Source organism: Oenanthe melanoleuca, chromosome 2, assembly GCF_029582105.1.
Source record: "Oenanthe melanoleuca isolate GR-GAL-2019-014 chromosome 2, OMel1.0, whole genome shotgun sequence".
NCBI lineage: Eukaryota > Metazoa > Chordata > Aves > Passeriformes > Muscicapidae > Oenanthe > Oenanthe melanoleuca.
In genome coordinates, this window is record NC_079335.1 from 687,264 (window position 1) to 705,561 (window position 18,298).

Here is an 18,298-nt window from a genome sequence, read left to right on the forward strand (position 1 = left end):
AAGCAATGGCAAAGCAATGGCAAAGCAATGGCAAAGCAATGGCAAAGCAATGGCTTCCCCTGTGAGGTGCTGGCACCAATCAGAGAGCTGATTTGGTGATGGACAGCTCGGGAAACCAATGAAAAGTTATTTCTCTTTCACGAATCACAGTGGATCAGCTCTGCTCTCTCTCTTTCGGCTCCCGGTCTCCGGGGGTGGTGGTCACTGGCCGGAGGCTCCGGCCCGGCTCTGGGCTCGGCCTGGGGCCCAGCTCGGCACCCCGGCCCCGGCTTGGTGGGGGACCCGGCCCGGCCGCATGGTCCCGGCCCCCCCTCCCTGCCCTGACCGCATGGCTCCGCGCGGCCTGGGCTCGACTCTCCACGTGGCGTGGCCGAGCAGGGAGGGACTGGGGGGGCCACCAAAGGCTCTCCCTTCCTCGTTCTCAGAGGCCTCCAACTGCCCACGTGGCTCCTTCACGGTCTGAATACAATTTTAACTTTTTCATGCCTGGATAAGATCCTCGATTTTTCTAAGCTCTCCTGAATGGGAAGCAATAAGGCCTGGAGACTGCAGAAGTCAGCGGAATGAAGATAAAGTTCCTGGTGGGAAGAGATTGAAAAGATGCAACTGATAAGTAGCTGAAAACCTTTTTTGTGGGCTAAGGGGACGGTGACTTCACTAAAATTCCTTTAAACTGTGAAATATACTTGGGGAGGTTTGGGGTGCTTGAGAAGAAGACCTTACTTTTGCCTTGGAGAATTGGAGCTCTCTCTGTTCAGGGACTGGAATAGAGACAGAGACATTTGATAGTGAAGGAGATGAAGAGAATCTTGTTTTTCAGCAGCCTGCCTTTAAAAGTACTACCCCATGTGTGTGACATAACCCATTGCGCAGCTCTGGAAGGACTGGGACAGAATGGGAGGAGTCATAATCTGCAATATTTTCCCGGGCGGATGTGGATTGTGAAGGTGAAGACGCCCCCTAAGCCAGAACCAAAAAGGGACTTTTCTCTCTTAAGTGAACTGAACTGATTATTTGGATGTATCACTGACTGAAGTGCTCTCTGTATGTTTGTTGGTAAGAAATGTTGAATGAAGGGGAGGAGGGAACAATCTAGGGATCTTATTCTGAATTTTTTTTTTTTTTTGGTGTTATTAATAAATTTCTTCTCGTACCTTTCTAAGTTTTAAGCCTGCCTTGTCTCTACTCCTGGGTCCTGATTCTAAAAGAAATTAAATATATTTAAGTTTGGCAAACCCAAGTCACACCGTGACACTAGATTTAATTGAAAGTGGACAGATAGGTAAGCCTTTCTGAAAATAATTAAATTTCATTGGAAGAAACCTGGCTTGATTAAAATAATTCATTCTCTGTCATTTATATATTTGCTCAACTGTGCTTGCAATGAGAAAAGACAAATTTGGTAAATAAATCCTGAAAAACCAAATAATTCCAACCAACAACTTTTTCAAAGTCACAAAGGGAGGAAATTGGATTTCACCCAAAATTTCTATTTAAATTTCTGATATTTCTAATATTACATTTTGAAAAATCTGATATTTAATAATATATAAAAATGTAATTATATAATTATAATACTATGCAATTCTATATTCTATATTCTATATTCTATATTCTATATTCTATATTCTATGTATTCTATGTATTCTATATATTCTATGTATTCATATATTTATATATAATTATATATGTAAATATTTATCTAATATACATATCTAATATACATATTATAAATACATATTATGTATTTTGTACACATAATATAAATAATATATAATCTTATATAATAATTATAATAATTACATAATAGATAAAATTATATATAAAAATATACAATATATATTTTTATATAATATTCATTTTAGAAATTTAATTTACTATATGTTATATACATAACATAATTTATCATAATATATAATAATATAATTATAATAATTATATCATAATATACACTAATTAAATATTATTATGTAATGTATCATTATATATTATATAATATATAATTTTATCTATATTATTTATATAATATATTTATATATATTTAGTTTATATTTAATAATATATTTAATTTAATAATTTCTAATATTTATTTACTTTTGCCAATAATCAGACTCTGTGACCACCTGTGATTTTTCAGTGCTTATTAAACAGTTATCCCTTGCATCAATTAAACAGAAACTTTTTAATTTTAAACTGTTATAGATTTTTTTGTCCATCACAGTTGGGTATTAGGCCAATACTCATATTTTGGTAAATTATTAGAATTCTCTCTTCCACCTTCTTTTCCTCTTCCTCCTGCCCCCAGGAAATCCCAGAATTCCAGGATAATTTGGGATGGGAAAACGAGAGGAAAACTCACGGATTGAGGCAAATCCAGTTTAATAATTGGGAAGAAAAATTAAAATTTTGGGAAAAAAAAAACAAACCAAAAAGTGAAGAACCAAAGCGATGGTACATTCAGAGTCCCCCTGTCCCCTCTCTTGTCCCAATGTCCTGGTGGCACCTGGTGGCTCCAGTGTTGTCCCCTAACTCGTCCTGGCTTGGTGGTCACAATAGCCATAGTGGCCATGGTGACTTTGGAGGCCTCAGTGGCCTCGGTGGCCTCGTGGCTGGGGGAGGTGCCAGCAGCCTTGGTGACCACGGTGACCACAATGACCGGTGGTGATCTCGGTGGCCATGGTGGCTCAGAGGATCCCGGTGGCCACTGCCAGGGCTGTAGTGGCCAGGAGGAGCCCTCCGAGGTGGGGGGTGCTCCTGCCTGGGGGTGGAGGGGGAAAATGGGGGTCAGGTGGGACTGGGGGGGACAGGGGGACACTGAGGGGTGACGGGTGACAGGGGGTGACAGGGGGGTCACAGTGAGGGGTGACAGGGGTGACAGGGGGTGACAAAGGAGGGGTCAGGGGTCTCGGCTCACCCGTGTCGAACACACAGGGCCCGTCTCCACAGCGCTGCTCTGCTGAGGGGAGGGGACAGCGTCAGCACTGGGGGTGGCCTTGTCCTTGTCCTTGTCCCTGTCCCTGTCCCTCTCCCCTGTCCCTGTCCCTGTCCCTTATCCCTGTCTCTGTCCCTGTCCCTGTCCCTGTCCTTGTCCCCTGTCCCTGTCCCCTGTCCCTGTGCTTGTCCCCTGTCCCTGTCCCTGTCCCCGTCCCCTGTCCCTGTGTGTGTCCCCTGTCCCTGTTCCTGTTCCTGTCCCTGTCCCTTATCCCTGTCTCTGTCCCTGTGCTTGTCCCCTGTCCCTGTCCCTGTTCCCTGTCCCTGTCCCCTGTCCCTGTCCCATCCCAGATGTGGGAGTCCCCATCCCGGTCCCCAGCAGGGAGTGTTCCTGTCCCATCATCCTCACTGGGTGTCCCTGTGTCTCCCCAGGGAATGTCCCCCTGTGACGTCACTCCACAGTGTTCCCACCCTCTGTGACATCACCTCGCAATGTCCCCGCCCCCGTGACATCACCTCGCAGTGTCCCCATGGAATGTCCCCTCTGTCACCCCGCCGTGTCCCCGCCCCCCGTGACGTCACCTCGCAGCCACTGGCAGTTGTAGTTGCTGAAGGTGCCGGTGGAGCGCAGCTCGATCCGCGCCCCGCCCCCGCCCGCGGTGACGTTGGTGACACCGGTGACCTCGAAGGTCTCGAAGGGCGGGATCAGCACCTCGTCCTCGTGCGGGAAGAAGGAGAACTCGCGGATGGGCACGCCCTGGCACGTGTGCACCTGGAGAGTGTCCCCAGTACCGGTGTCCCCAGTGTCCCCAGTGTCCCCAGTGTCCCCAGTCCCAGTGTCCCCAGTGTCCTCAGTGTCCCCAGTACCCAGTACAGTGTCCCCAGTGTCCCCAGTTCTGGTACACCCTGTCCCAGTGTTCCGTGTGTCCCCAGCGTTCCCACTCCTAGTGTCCCCTGTTCCAGTGTCCCCAGTGTTCCCAATGTTCCCAATGTCCCCAGTGTCCCCAGTGTCCCCAGTGTCCCCAATCCCAGTGTCCCAAATCCCCATATCCCCAATCCCAGTGTACCCAGTGTCCCCAGTCCCAATGTCCCCAGTCCCAGTGTCCCCAATCTCAGTGTCCCCAGTCCCAGTGTCCCCAATCCCAGTGTCCCCACTGTCCCCAATCCCAGTGTCCCTAGTCCCACTGTCCCCAATCCCAGTGTCCCAAATCCCCATGTCCCCAGTCCCAGTGCCCCCAGTGTCCCCAACCCCCCCCCATCTCCCCCCCCCCGTTTCCTGTGGGGTCCCGGCTCCGCTCCCCTCCCCCTCTCAGGGGTCACGTGACCGCCCGGGTTATTTTTAGCCCCGGGCCGGCCCCTCCCCCCTGATAAATTTAGGGTGACCCCGCCCCCCCTCCGGGAGTGACTGGGAGGAACTGGGGGGGAACTGAGATGGACTGGGGGTGACTGGGAGTGACTGGGAGTGACTGGGAGAGAACTGGGAGGGACTGGGAGAGGGCTGGGGGGGACTGGGAGAGACTGGGAGTGACTGGGAGTGAACTGGGAGAGACTGGGAGGGGCTGTGGGGGGAACTGGGAGAGACTGGGAGTGACTGGGAGAGACTGGGAGGGACTGGGAGGGGCTGGGAGTGAACTGGGAGAGACTGGGAGGGGCTGTGGGGGGAACTGGGAGAGACTGGGAATGACTGGGAGAGACTGGGAGTGAACTGGGAGAGAGTGGGAGTGACTGGCAGGGACTGGGAGTGAACTTGGAATGACTGGGAGGGGCTGTGGGGGGAACTGGGGGGAACTGGGTGTGACCGCACGGGAACTGGGAGGGAACTGGAGGGAACCTGGGAGGGAACTGGGAGCGACTGGGAATGACTGGGAGGGACTGGGAGAGATTGGGGGGAGCTGGGAGGGAACTGAGGGTGACTGGGATGGACTGGGATGGACTGGGAGGGAACTGGGAGGGACTGGGAGAGATTGCAGGGGGAACTGGAAGCAACTTGGGGGAAACTGGGGGCTACTGGGATTGACTGGGGGGAACTGGGAATGACTGGGAGTGACTGGGAGGGAACTGGGATGGACTGGGGGAAACTGGGAGTGACGGCAGGGGAACTGGGAGTCACTGGGAGAGACTGGGAGGGAACTGGGAGCGACTGGGAGTGAACTGAAGGTGACTGGGATGGACTGGGAGGACTGGGAGTGACTGGGAGGGAACTGGGAGTGAACTGGGAGGGACTGGGAGCACTGGGAGCTGAGCCCCTCCAACACCCCCAACATTTCCAGTGCTCCCAGTTCACTCCCAGTATCCCATTATCCCCTCCCAGTCCATCCCAGTTTCCCCTCAATCCCTTCCCAGTCCCTACGAGTCCCACACAGTCCCCTCCCAATACCCACCCAGTCCCTCCCAGTTCCATCCCAGTCCTCTCCCAGTCCCTCCCAGTTCCCTCCCATTCCCCTTCCAGTCCCTCCCAGTCCCTCCCAGTATCCCATTATCCCCTCCCAGTCCCATCCCAGTCCCTCCCAGTCTCTCCCAGTCCATCCCAGTCCCCCCCCAATCCCCTCCCAGTCCCTCCCAGTCCATCCCAGTTTCCCCTCAATCCCTTCCCAGTCCCTCCCAGTCCCTCCCAGTCCCTCCCAGTATCCCATTATCCCCTCCCAGCCCCTCCCAGACCCTCCCAGTTTCCCCATCAATGTCCCTTTGTCGCCGCTCCCGCCGGTGTCTGGCACTGGGGGGGGGGGGGAGGGGCGGGGATTCGCGGGGGCCACGTGGGTTTCCCCACGCCCCTCCCCCACCCTCATCCCCACAGGGACCCCGAAACCGAACAGGGACCCCCAAAATCCCCCCAAAAACCCCAAAAATCCCCCCAAAAACCCCCCAAAACCCCCCCAGGACCCCCAAAACCCCCCCGGGACCCCCAGAACCCCCAAAACTTCCCCAAAATTCCCCCCGGGACCCCAAAACTCCCCAAAAAAAATACCCCGGGGACCCCCCAAAATTTCCCCAAATCCCCTCCCAGTCCCTCCCCCCGAACCCCAAATATTCCCCCAAGATCCCCAAAACCCCCCCAGGAACTCTCGAGACCCCCCAAAATCCTCCCAGACCCTCCCCCCGGGACCCCCCAAAACTCCCCCTGGGCCCCCCTAAAACCCCCAAAATCCCCCTAAAACCCCCCTGGGCCCCCCTAAAAAAAAAACCCAAACCCCCTGTAAGAGTCCATCTAAGAGCCTCTCGTTTGTTCTGCCCAACGACCCTCGCCTGAGGCCTGAAGAACTGCAGTTTAAAGGCGCTGGCCAGGGAAGAGAAGAATGCCAAGTGACTGTTCTCAGGTGCTGCCCATCCCAACCAGGGCCGGTCTGCTCCCTCAGGTGTGAGAACAATGAACTGGTCACGGTGTGCTGCTCCTACGCAGGCTGTGGGCCTGGAGCTTGCCATGATGCACTGCTCCTGCGCAGGCCACTTGCGCAGCGTCCTGTTTCCACCTGCTTCTTGGAGCAACGATCTCCACATACAATAGTCCATAAATCTTCCCCCCTTTTGGCCAGTCGCCCGACGCCTTGGAAAAGACTATAAAAGACACCCTCAGACTAAAGACCCCTGAGATCTCCCCGGACGGCAACGGACATCTATTGGCTGGTTCCACGAGGATCGTCTGCCCGTCTGGTAGCTATAATCCCAACCCCTTTTCTCTCTCTCTATCTCTCTTTCTCTCTCTCTCTCTCTGTCCCTCTATCGCACTTTGTTGGCACTAAATAAAAGTGCATCTTTTGCAAAAGAAAACTGGTTTTGTCCCCTGTTGTGTCTTTTGCGCTTTGAGATCCCTAAAAGAACCTATCACAACTCCGCATGTGGTGTGGACCCTGACAAAATCCCAACACTGATGTGGTGCTGATCCCACCCTTCGAGAAGTTCAAGGTCACAAAAGTCATTGATTATGGGGAGAAGGTGGAGATCCTCCTTGACTCCATCGGGACCTACAGCAAATACAACTGCGAGTGACTGAAAGGTGGGGACAGCCTGAGGACGTGGAGACACCCACTGGTGCCATGGGGACACCCACTGGGGCCATGGGGACAGCTCTGATGAGGCACAGGGGACAATGACACTCTCTGGGCATGGGGGACAGGGACAGGGGCAACCATGGTGTGTGTGGAGTCAAGGACACCCTGAGCTGGGGACACCAAGTCTGGGGACAGGATTGTCAATGCCAGGGCACAGGGATGGGGGGCCCCCACATCTGGGAGGGAACAGGGACAGGGGCAGGGACAGGGACAGGGACAGGGATGTTCCTACCCTGTCCCTCCTCTCCACAGATTGTGCTGTGGGGACAGATCCTGTGTGCTGGACATGGGTGGCCTCCATGGCACCCCCTGATCCCCTGTCACTCAATGCCACCCCCCATGGAACCCCAGATCCCCTGTCACCCCCATGGCACTCACTGAGACCCTGTCACACCGTTTCCCTGAGCCCTGTCACCCCTCACTCCCACCATGACCCCCTGACCTCCTTGGCCCCGCACCCTGCAATGCTCCTCCCCACACCCTGTCACTGTCACCTCATGGCCCCCATCTCTCCTGTCACCCCCAGCCCCTGTTATGGCCGTCCCTGATCCCCTCACTCACCCATGGTCCCCCTGACCCCCCTCTTTGTCCTACAGGTGGGAGCATCCCCAGAGCCCCTGTCCACCTCAGAGGACTCCTCCTGGCCACCACAGTCCTGGCAGTGGCCACAGGGATCCTTTGAGCTACGAGGCCACCAAGGTCACAGAGGTCACTGTGGTCACTGTGGCCACCACGATCACCAAGACCACCAGGACACTCAGGGAAACGAGGCCACCAAGACTACCAAGGCCACCACTGCCACTCTGGCCACCTTGGCCACCTTGGCCTCCATGAGGTCACTGTGGCCAGCACTGGCACTGTGACCACTGCAGCCACCACAGCCACTCCAGCCACCATGGTCACTATAAGCACCAAGGCCACTGTGACCACCATGGTCATCAAGACTCCCTGAGCCACAAGGCTACCACAGCCACTGTGGCCAGAGTGGCCACCAGGGGCATTCTGCAAAGCAATTCTGTGAGGTTCTTTGGCCTCCAGGACTCTACAGGCACCTACTCCGAAGCTCTTGGCTCCTACTTCATCTCGTATTCTCAAAAACAGAAGAAACTAATAGTGAAAATGGTCATTTATTACAAAGCACGTCTTATTCCAAAGCACATCAGTATCAAAAGGCATTGGAAAGGAAATGGCAAAGCAATGGCAAAGCAATGGCACAGCAATGGCAAAGCAATGGCAAAGAGCAATGGCAAAGCAATGGCAAAGCAACGGATAACAACAATGGCAAAGCAATGGCAAAGAGCAATGGCAAAGCAATGGCAAAGCAATGGTTAAGCAACGGCAAAGCAATGGCAAAGCATTGGCAAAGCAATGGCAAAGCATTGGCACACCAATGGCAAAAGCAATGGCAAAAAGCAATGGCGAAGCAATGGCAAAGAAATGGCAAAGCAATGGCAATGCAATGGCAAAGCAATGGCAAAGCAATGACAAAAGCAATGGCAAAGCAATGGCAAACGCAATGGCAAAGCAATGGCAAAGCAATGGCAAAGCAATGGTAAAGGAATGGCAAAAGCAATGGCAAAGCACTGGCAAAGCAATGGCAAAGCAATGGCAAAAGCAATGGCAAAAGCAATGGCAAAAGCAATGGTAAAGCAATGGATAACAAAAATGGCAAAGCAATGGCAAAGCAATGGCAAAGCAATGGCAAAAGCAATGGCAAAGCAATGGCAAAAGCAATGGCAAAAGCAATGGTAAAGCAATGGCAAAAGCAATGGCAAAGAAATGGGAAAAGCAATGGCACAGCAATGGCAAAGCAATGGCAAACCAATAGCAAACATTAATGGCAAAAGCAATGGCAAAGCAATGGCAATGCAATGGCAAAGCAATGGCATAGCAACAGCAAAGCAATGGAAAAGCAATGGCAAAGCAATGGCAAAGCAATGGCAAAGCAATGGCAAAGTAATGGCAAAGCAATGGCAAAGCAATGGCAAAGCAATGGCAAAGCATTGGCACAGCAATGGCCAAAAGCAATGGCAAAGCAATGGCAAGGCAATGGCAAAGCAATGGCAAACAGCAATGGCAAAGCAATGGCAAAGCAATGGCAAAGCAATGGCAAAGCAATGGCAAAGAAATGGCAAAGCAATGGCAAAGCAATGGCAAAGCAATGGCAATGCAATGGCAATGCAATGGCAAAGCTATGGCAAAGCTATGGCAAAGCAATGGCAAACAGCACTGGCAAAGCAATGCCAAAGCAATGGCAAAGAAATGGCAAACACCAATGGCAAAGCAATGGTAAAGCAATGGCAAAAGTAATGGCAAAGCAATGGCAAAGCAATTGAGCAATGGCAAAGCAATGGCAAAGCAATGGCAAAAGCAATGGCAAAGCAATGGCAAAGCAATGGCAAAGCAATGGCAAAGCAATGGCAAAGCAATGGCAAAGCAATGGCAAAGCAATGGCAAAGCAATGGCAAAGCAATGGCAAAGCAATGGCAAAGCACTGGCAAAGCAATGGCAAAGCAATGGCAAAAGCAATGGCAAAAGCAATGGCAAAGCAATGGCAAAGCAATGGAAAAGCAATGGTAAAGCAATGGCAAAACAATGGCAAAGCTATGGAAAAGCAATGGCAACAGCAATGGCAAAGCAATGGCAAAAGCAATGGCAAAGCAATGGCAAAGCAATTGCAACAAGCAATGGCAAAGCAATGGTAAAGCAATCTAAAAGCAATGGCAAAGCAATGGCAAAGCAATGGCAAAGCAATGGCACAGGAATGGCAAAGCAATGGAAAACCAATGCCAAAAGCAATGGAAAAGCAATAGCAAAGCAATGGCAAAGCAATGGCAAAGCAATGGAAAAGCAATGGCAAAGCAATGGCAAAGCAATGGCAAAGCCATGGCAAACAGCAATGGCAAAGGAATGGAAAAGCAATGGAAAAGCAATGGCAAAAGCAATGGTAAAGCAATGGCAAAAGCAATGGCAAAGCAATGGAAAAGCAATGGCAAAGCAATGGCAAACAGTAATGGCAAAAGCAATGGCAAACAGCACTGGAAAAGGAATGGAAAAGCAATGGCAAAGCAATGGCAAAAGCAATGGTAAGGCAATGGCAAAAGCAATGGCAAAGCAATGGAAAAGCAATGGCAAAGCAATTGAAAAGCAATAGCAAAGCAATAGAAAAGCAATGGCAAAGAAATGGCAAACACCAATGGCAAAAGCAATGGCAAAGCAATGGCAAAGCAATTGCAGAGCAATGGCAAAAGCAATGGTAAAGCAATGGCAAAAGCAATGGCAATGCAATGGAAAAGCAATGGCAAAGCAATGGCAAAGCAATGGCAAACAGTAATGGCAAAAGCAATGGCAAACAGCACTGGAAAAGGAATGGAAAAGCAATGGCAAAGCAATGGCAAAAGCAATGGTAAGGCAATGGCAAAAGCAATGGCAAAGCAATGGAAAAGCAATGGCAAAGCAATTGAAAAGCAATAGCAAAGCAATAGAAAAGCAATGGCAAAGAAATGGCAAACACCAATGGCAAAAGCAATGGCAAAGCAATGGCAAAGCAATTGCAGAGCAATGGCAAAAGCAATGGTAAAGCAATGGCAAAAGCAATGGCAATGCAATGGCAAAGCAATTGCAAAGCAATGGCAAAAGCAATGGTAAAGCAATGGCAAAAGCAATGGCAAAGCAATGGCAAAGCAATGGCATAGAAATGGCAAAGCAATGGCAAAGCAATGGAAAAGCAATGGCAAAGCAATGGCAAAGCAATGGCAAAGCAATGGCAAAGAAATGGCTAAGCAATAGCAAAGCAATGGAAAAGCAATGGCAAAGCAATGGCAAACAGCAATGGCAAAGCAATGGCAAACAGCAATGGCAAAGCAATGGCAAAGCAATGGCAAACAGCAATGGCAAAGCAATGGCAAAGCAATGGCAAAGCAATGGCAATGCAATGGCAGTGCAATGGCAAAGCAATGGCAAAGCTATGGGAAAGCAATGGCAAAAGCAATGGCAAAAGCAATTGCAAAGCAATGGCAAAAGCAATGGAAAAGCAATGGCAAAAGCAATGGCAAAGCAATGGCAAAGGAATGGCAAAGCAATGGCAAACAGGAATGGCAAAAGCAATGGCAAACAGCAATGGCAAAGCACTGGCAAACAATGGCAAAGCAATGGCAAAGCAATGGCAAAAGCAATGGCAATAGCAATGGCAAAAGCAATGGTAAAGCAATGGCAAAAGCAATGGCAAAGCAATGGGAAAAGCAATGGCAAAGCAATGGCAAAGCAATGGCAAAGCAATGGCAAACAGTAATGGCAATCAGCAATGGCAAAGCACTGGCAAAGCAATGGCAAACAGCAATGGCAAAGCAATGGCAAAGCAATGGCAAAGCAATGGTAAAGCAATGGCAAAGGAATGGAAAAGCAAAGGCAAAGCAATGGAAAAACAATGGCAAAGCAATGGAAAAGCAATGGCAAACAACAATGGTAAAGCAATGGCACAGGAATGGCAAAGCAATGGCAAACCAATGGCAAAGCAATGGAAAACCAATGACAAAAGCAATGACAAAGCAATGGCAAAGCAATGGCAAACACCAATGGCAAAGCAATGGCAAAGCAATGGTAAAGGAATGGCAAAGCAATGGCAAAGCAATGGCAAACAACAATGTCAGAGCAATGGCAAAGCAATGGCAAAAGAATGGCAAAGCAATGGCAAAGCAATGGTAAAGCAATGGCAAAAGCAATGGCAAAGCAATGGGAAAGCAATGGCAAAGCAATGGCAAAGCCATGGCAAACAGCAATGGCAAAGCAATAGCAAAGCAATGGAAACGCAATGGCAAAGCAATGGCTTCCCCTGTGAGGTGCTGGCACCAATCAGAGAGCTGATTTGGTGATGGACAGCTTGGGAAACCAATGAAAAGTTGTTTCGCTTTCCCGAATCACAGTGGATCAGCTCTGCTCTCTCTCTTTCGGCTCCCGGTCTCCGGGGGTGGTGGTCACTGGCCGGAGGCTCCGGCCCGGCTCTGGGCTCGGCCTGGGGCCCAGCTCGGCACCCCGGCCCCGGCTTGGTGGGGGACCCGGCCCGGCCGCATGGTCCCGGCCCCCCCTTCCTGCCCTGACCGCATGGCTCCGCACGGCCTGGGCTCGACTCTCCACGTGGCGTGGCCGAGCAGGGAGGGACTGGGGGGGCCACCAAAGGCTCTCCCTTCTTCGTTCTGAGAGGCCTCCAACTGCCCACGTGGCTTCTTCACGATCTGGATACAATTTCAACTTCTTCATGCCTGGATAAGATCCTCGATCTCCTGAGCTCCCCTGAATGAGAATAAGCCTGGAGACTCCAGAAGTCAGCGCAATGAAGATAAAGTTCCTGGTGGGAAGAGATTGGAAAGATGCAACTGATAAGTAGCTGAAAACCTCTTTGTGGGCTAAGGGGACAGTGACTTCACTAAAATTCCTTTAAACTGTGAAATATACTTAGGGAGGTTTGGGTGCTTTAGAAGAAGACCTTACTTTTGCCTTGGAGAATTGGAGCTCTCTCTGTTCAGGGACTGGAATAAAGACAGAGACATTTGATAGTGAAGGAGATGAAGAGAATCTTGTTTTTCAGCAGCCTGCCTTTAAAAGTACTACCCCATGTGTGTAACATAACCCATTGCACAGCTCTGGAAGGACTGGGACAGAATGGGAGGAAAAATCATAATCTGCAATATTTTCCCAGGCGGATGTGGATTGTGAAGGTGAAGACGCCCCCTAAGCCAGAACCAAAAAGGGACTTTTCTCTCTTAAGTGAACTGAACTGATTATTTGAATGTATCACTGACTGAAGTGCTCTCTGTATGTTTGTTGGCAAAAAATGTTGAATGAAGGGGAGGAGGAAACAATCTAGGGATCTTATTCTGAATTTTATTTTTTTTTTGTGTTATTAATAAATTTCTTCTCGTACCTTTCTAAGTTTTAAGCCTGCCTTGTCTCTACTCCTGGGTCCTGATTCTAGAAGAAATTAAATATATTTAATTTGGCAAACCCAAGTCACACCGTGACACTAGATTTAATTGAAAGTGGACAGATAGGTAAGCCTTTCTGAAAATAATTAAATTTCATTGGAAGAAACCTGGCTTGATTAAAATAATTAATTCTCTGTTATTTATATATTTGCTCAACTGTGCTTGCAATGAGAAAAGACAAATTTGGTAAATTAACCCTGAAAAGCGCAAATAATTCCAACCAACAACATTTTCAAAGTCACAAAGGGAGGAAATTGGATTTCACCCAAAACTTCTATTTAAATTTCTGATATTTCTAATATTACATTTCAAAATATCTGATATTTAATAATATATAAAAATGTAATTATATAATTATAATACTATGCAATTCTATATTCTATATTCTATGTCCTATATTCTATATACTATATTCTATATTCTATATTCTATGTATTCTATGTATTCTATATATTCTATATATTCTATCTATTTTATGTATTAATATAATTATATGTAATTATATATTTAAATATTTATCTAATATACATATCTAATATACATATTATAAATACATATTATGTATTTTGTACACATAATATAAATAACATATAATCTTATATAATAATTATATAAATTATATAATAGATAAAATTATATATAAAAATATACAATATATATTTTTATATAATATTCATTTTAGAAATTTAATTTACTATATGTTATATACATAACATAATTTATCATAATAATAATAATATAATTATAATGATTATATAATAATATACAACAATTAAATATTATTATGTAATGTATAATTATATATTATATAATATATAATTTTATCTATATTATTTATATAATATATTTATATATATTTAGTTTATACTTAATAATATATTTAATTTAATATTTTCTAATATTTATTTACTTTTGCCAATAATCAGACTCTGTGACCACCTGTGATTTTTCAGTGCTTATTAAACAGTTATCCCTTGCATCAATTAAACAGAAACTTTTTAATTTTAAACTGTTATAGATTTTTTTGTCCATCACAGTTGGGTATTAGGCCAATACTCATATTTTGGTAAATTATTAGAATTCTCTTCTTCCACCTCCTTTTCCTTTTCCTCCTGCCCGCAGGAAATCCCAGAATTCCAGGATAATTTGGGATTGGAAAACGAGAGGAAAACTCACGGATTGAGGCAAATCCAGTTTAATAATTGGGAAGAAAAATTAAAATTTTGGGAAAAAAAAAACCAAACCAAAAAGTGAAGAACCAAAGCGATGGTACATTCAGAGTCCCCCTGTCCCCTCTCTTGTCCCAATGTCCTGGTGGCACCTGGTGGCTCCAGTGTTGTCCCCTAACTCGTCCTGGCTTGGTGGTCACAATAGCCATAGTGGCCATGGTGACTTTGGAGGCCTCAGTGGCCTCGGTGGCCTTGATGACTTTGGAGACCTCAGTGGCCTCGGTGGCCTCGTGGCTGGGGGAGGTGCCAGCAGCCTTGGTGACCACGGTGACCACAATGACCGGTGGTGATCTCGGTGGCCATGGTGGCTCAGAGGATCCCGGTGGCCACTGCCAGGGCTGTAGTGGCCAGGAGGAGCCCTCCGAGGTGGGGGGGGTGCTCCTGCCTGGGGGTGGAGGGGGAAAATGGGGGTCAGGTGGGGCTGGGGGGGACAGGGGGACAGTGAGGGGTGATGGGTGACAGGTGGTGACAGGGGGGTCACAGTGAGGGGTGACAGGGGTGACAGGGGGTTACAAAGGAGGGGTCAGGGGTCTCGGCTTACCCGTATCGAACACACAGGGCCCGTCTCCACAGCGCTGCTCTGCTGATGGGAGGGGACAGCGTCAGCACTGGGGGTGGCCTTGTCCCTGTCCCTGTCCCTGTCCCTGTCTCCTGTCCCTGTCCTTGTCCCTGTCCTTCCCTGTCCCTGTCCCTGTCCCCTGTCCCTGTCCCTGTTCGCTGTCCCTGTCCCTGTCCCTGTCCCCTGTCCCCTGTCCCTGTCCCTGTCATATCCCAGATGTGGGAGTCCCCATCCCTGTCCCCAGCAGGGAGTGTCCCTGTCCCATCATCCTCACTGGGTGTCCCTGTGTCTCCCCAGGGAATGTCCCCCTGTGACGTCACTCCACAGTGTTCCCACCCCCTATGACATCACCTCGCAGTGTCCCCATGGAATGTCCCCTCTGTCACCCCGCCGTGTCCCCGCCCCCCCGTGACGTCACCTCGCAGCCACTGGCAGTTGTAGTTGCTGAAGGTGCCGGTGGAGCGCAGCTCGATCCGCGCCCCGCCCCCGCCCGCGGTGACGTTGGTGACACCGGTGACCTCGAAGGTCTCGAAGGGCGGGATCAGCACCTCGTCCTCGTGCGGGAAGAAGGAGAACTCGCGGATGGGCACGCCCTGGCACGTGTGCACCTGGAGAGTGACCCCAGTACCGGTGTCCCCAGTGTCCCCAGTCCCAGTGTCCCCAGTGTCCTCAGTGTTCCAAATCCCAGAGTCCCCGTTCCCAGTGTCACCAGTGTCTCCAGTGTCCCCAGTCCCAGTGTCCCAAATGTCCCCAGTCCTGGTACACCCTGTCCCAATGTTCCCAGTGTCCCCAGTGTTCCCACTCCTAGTGTCCCCAGTCCCAGTGTCCCCAGTGTCCCCAGTGTCCCCAGTGCCCCCAGTCCCAATGTTCCCAATGTCCCCAGTCCCAGTGTCCCCTGTTCCAGTGTCCCCAGTCCCCATGTCCCCAGTCTCAATGTCCCCAGTCCCAGTGTCCCCAGTGTCCCCAGTGTGACCCCCAGTCCCAGTGTCTCCAGTGTCCCCAGTGTCCCCAGTCCCAGTGTCCCCAGTCCCAGTGTCCCCAATGTCCCCAATCCCAGTGTCCCCGTCCCACTGTCCCCAGTCCCAGTGTCCCCAGTCCCAGTGTCCCCAGTGTCCCTAGTATCCCCAATCCCAGTGTCCCAAATCCCCATGTCCCCAATCCCAGTGTACCCAGTGTCCCCAGTCCCAATGTCCCCAGTCCCAATGTCCCCAATCTCAGTGTCCCCAGTCCCAGTGTCCCCAGTGTCCCCAGTGTCCCCAATCCCACTGTCTCCCGTCCCAGTGTCCCCAGTGTCCCCAATTCCGGTGTCCCAAATCCCACTGTCCCCAGTGCCAGTGTCCCCAGTGCCAATGTCCCCACTGTCCCCAGTGCCACTGTCCCCAATCCCAGTGTCCCCAGTGTCCCCAGTGTCCCCAGTCCCACTTGCCCCAGTCCCAGTGTCCCCAGTCCCACTGTCCCCAGTCCCAGTGTCCCCAGTGTCCCTGTCACCGTGAACGCCGTGTCCGTCCCGAAGCCCCACGAGCTCTCGTTGCGCAGTGACGCCGACGCGAAGTGACCGAACCGGACGCTGCGGCCGCGCCGCGCCTCGAACCGGACCCCGCTGACCCCCCGGAACACGCGGTGACAGCGATGTCCCCGAGTGTCCCTCAGCGTGGCCAGTGCGTCGGTCAGCAGGAAATGCAGCGCTTTGAAGTGGAAGTTGTCCCGGTACTCCCGGCCGGAGCGCCCGGCCACGCGCACGGCCGCGTTGAACGCCCGGTGTAACGGCACCGGCGCCGTGTAGGCCAGCAGGGCCGTGGCCTGGCTCGGGGACAGAGGGGACGGAGGGGACTCTGGGGACAGCCGGACGCGCCACTCGGCCGCGGCCAGAGCCCAGGCCTCGGCCAGGTGACCGCCCCGCTGCAGCTCGGAGCGGTTCAGGGCCGGCAGCGCCGCGGCCATGGTGCGGCCGCAGCCCCGGTACTGGTCATCGAAGGAGTCCGGGGCCATGTCCAGGGCCACCACCACGGGGGTGGCGCTGCCCCCAGGGGGGACGGTGGTGGCCGCAGTGGCCGCGGTGATCGCCAGCAGTGCCAGGGTCAGGGGCAGCGGGTCCATGGAGAGGGAGGCCATGGGGTGTCCCCAGTGCGGGGACACTGAGGGACACAGGGGACACAAAGGGACATTGGGGGGACACTGGGGGGACACTGGGGGGACACTGGGGGGATCTGACTTTCTGCAGTGTCCCCCAGTTACCCCCTGACCCCAAATCCCGTGTCGCCCCTGGTGCCCCACCTGAACCCAAATCCAAACCCTGGGGTCACCAATCACATTCCCATGGTCCTGTGTCCCCCCACTGCCCATCCAGGACCCCAATCCAAACCCTGGGGTCACTCCCAGCCCCACCCCATAACCCCAGTCCCACCCTCATGGTCCCATGTCACCCCACTGCACCTGCAGGACCCCAAACCAAATCCTGGGGTCACTCCCATGACCCCAATCCCACCTCCATGGTCCCTTGTCCCCTGCACTGTCCCTCCAGGACCCCAATCCAAACCCTGGGGTCACTCCCAGCCCCACCCTGTAACCCCAATCCCACCCTCATGGTCCCATGTCCCCCCTGGTGCTCATCCAGGACCCCAATCTAAATTCTGGGGTCACTCCCATAACCCCAATCCCACCCCCATGGTCCTGTGTCCCCCCACTGCCCATCCAGGACCCCAATCCAAACCCTGGGGTCACTCCCAGCCCCACCCCATAACCCCAGTCCCACCCTCCCGGTCCCATGTCCCCCCTCCACGCCCTCCCAGGACCCCAAATCTTGTTCCCAATCCCACGTTCCCCCCCTCCCAGTCCCCTGTACCCCTTTGGTGCCTCCCAGGCTCCCCCCGGACCCCAATTCCTTGTGTCCCCCCCACTGTCCCCCCATTACCTCCCCCCGTGGTGGCCGCGGGGTCCTGGAGCCACCCCTGGGGTCACGTGACCTCTCCAGCTTTTTTTAGCCAGGATCAGGCCCCCAGCCAGCTCCCCCTCCCCCACCCTGGTTATTTTTAGGGAGTCCCTGCCCCCCCCACCCCAGCGACCCAGAACAACAAAATGGGAGCAGTTGGGGGGGCACTGGGAGTGAGTGGAGGAGCACTGGGAGGGCACTGGGAGTGACTGGGTCACTGGGGGAGCACTCAGAGCGAATGGGAAGCTCTGGGGGTGCACTGGGAGTGACTGGGAGGGCACTGGGAGTGACTGGGACATTATGGGGGAGCACTAGGATGGCACTGGGAGGATACTGGGAGTGACTGGGAGTGACTGGGAGGGCACTGGATGTTACTGGGAGCAACTGGGAATGTTGGGTACTGGGGGGTGTCTGGAGGGGCTCAGCTCCCAGTGCTCCCAGTTGCGTCCCAGTTATTCCCAGTCACACTCCACTCGCTTCTTGGAGACTCCCAGTCTCTCCCAGTGCCTCCCAGTCTGCCCCAGTATGCTCCAGTGGTGTGCTGGGTCATATTTTGGGGTGAATCCTGACTAATCAATCTCTCTTTGTGGAATTATTGTGAGAATATATTTTTCTGCAATTCC

At 51.4% G+C, this 18,298-nt stretch overlaps 1 protein-coding gene and 1 long non-coding RNA gene across 2 annotated transcripts; both read right to left on the reverse strand.

Moving 5' to 3' along the window:
* Window positions 1–2,391: 2,391 nt before the first annotated feature.
* Window positions 2,392–3,704, reverse strand: LOC130250307 (uncharacterized). The gene is made up of 3 exons (XR_008839960.1): window positions 3,514–3,704; window positions 2,915–2,953; window positions 2,392–2,758 (listed from the first exon to the last, which is right to left on the reverse strand). It is a non-coding gene; the product is annotated as an uncharacterized LOC130250307 (long non-coding RNA).
* A 10,435-nt stretch (window positions 3,705–14,139) lies between these two features.
* LOC130250285 (erythroblast NAD(P)(+)--arginine ADP-ribosyltransferase-like) lies at window positions 14,140–17,715 on the reverse strand. Its single transcript, XM_056485819.1, has 5 exons — window positions 17,658–17,715; window positions 16,235–16,881; window positions 15,165–15,354; window positions 14,729–14,767; window positions 14,140–14,572 (listed from the first exon to the last, which is right to left on the reverse strand). Exons 2-5 carry the CDS (start codon window positions 16,856–16,858, stop codon window positions 14,154–14,156), a joined length of 1,272 nt encoding a protein of 423 aa, XP_056341794.1. The 5' UTR covers window positions 16,859–16,881; window positions 17,658–17,715; the 3' UTR covers window positions 14,140–14,153.
* Between the last annotated feature and the right edge of the window lie 583 nt (window positions 17,716–18,298).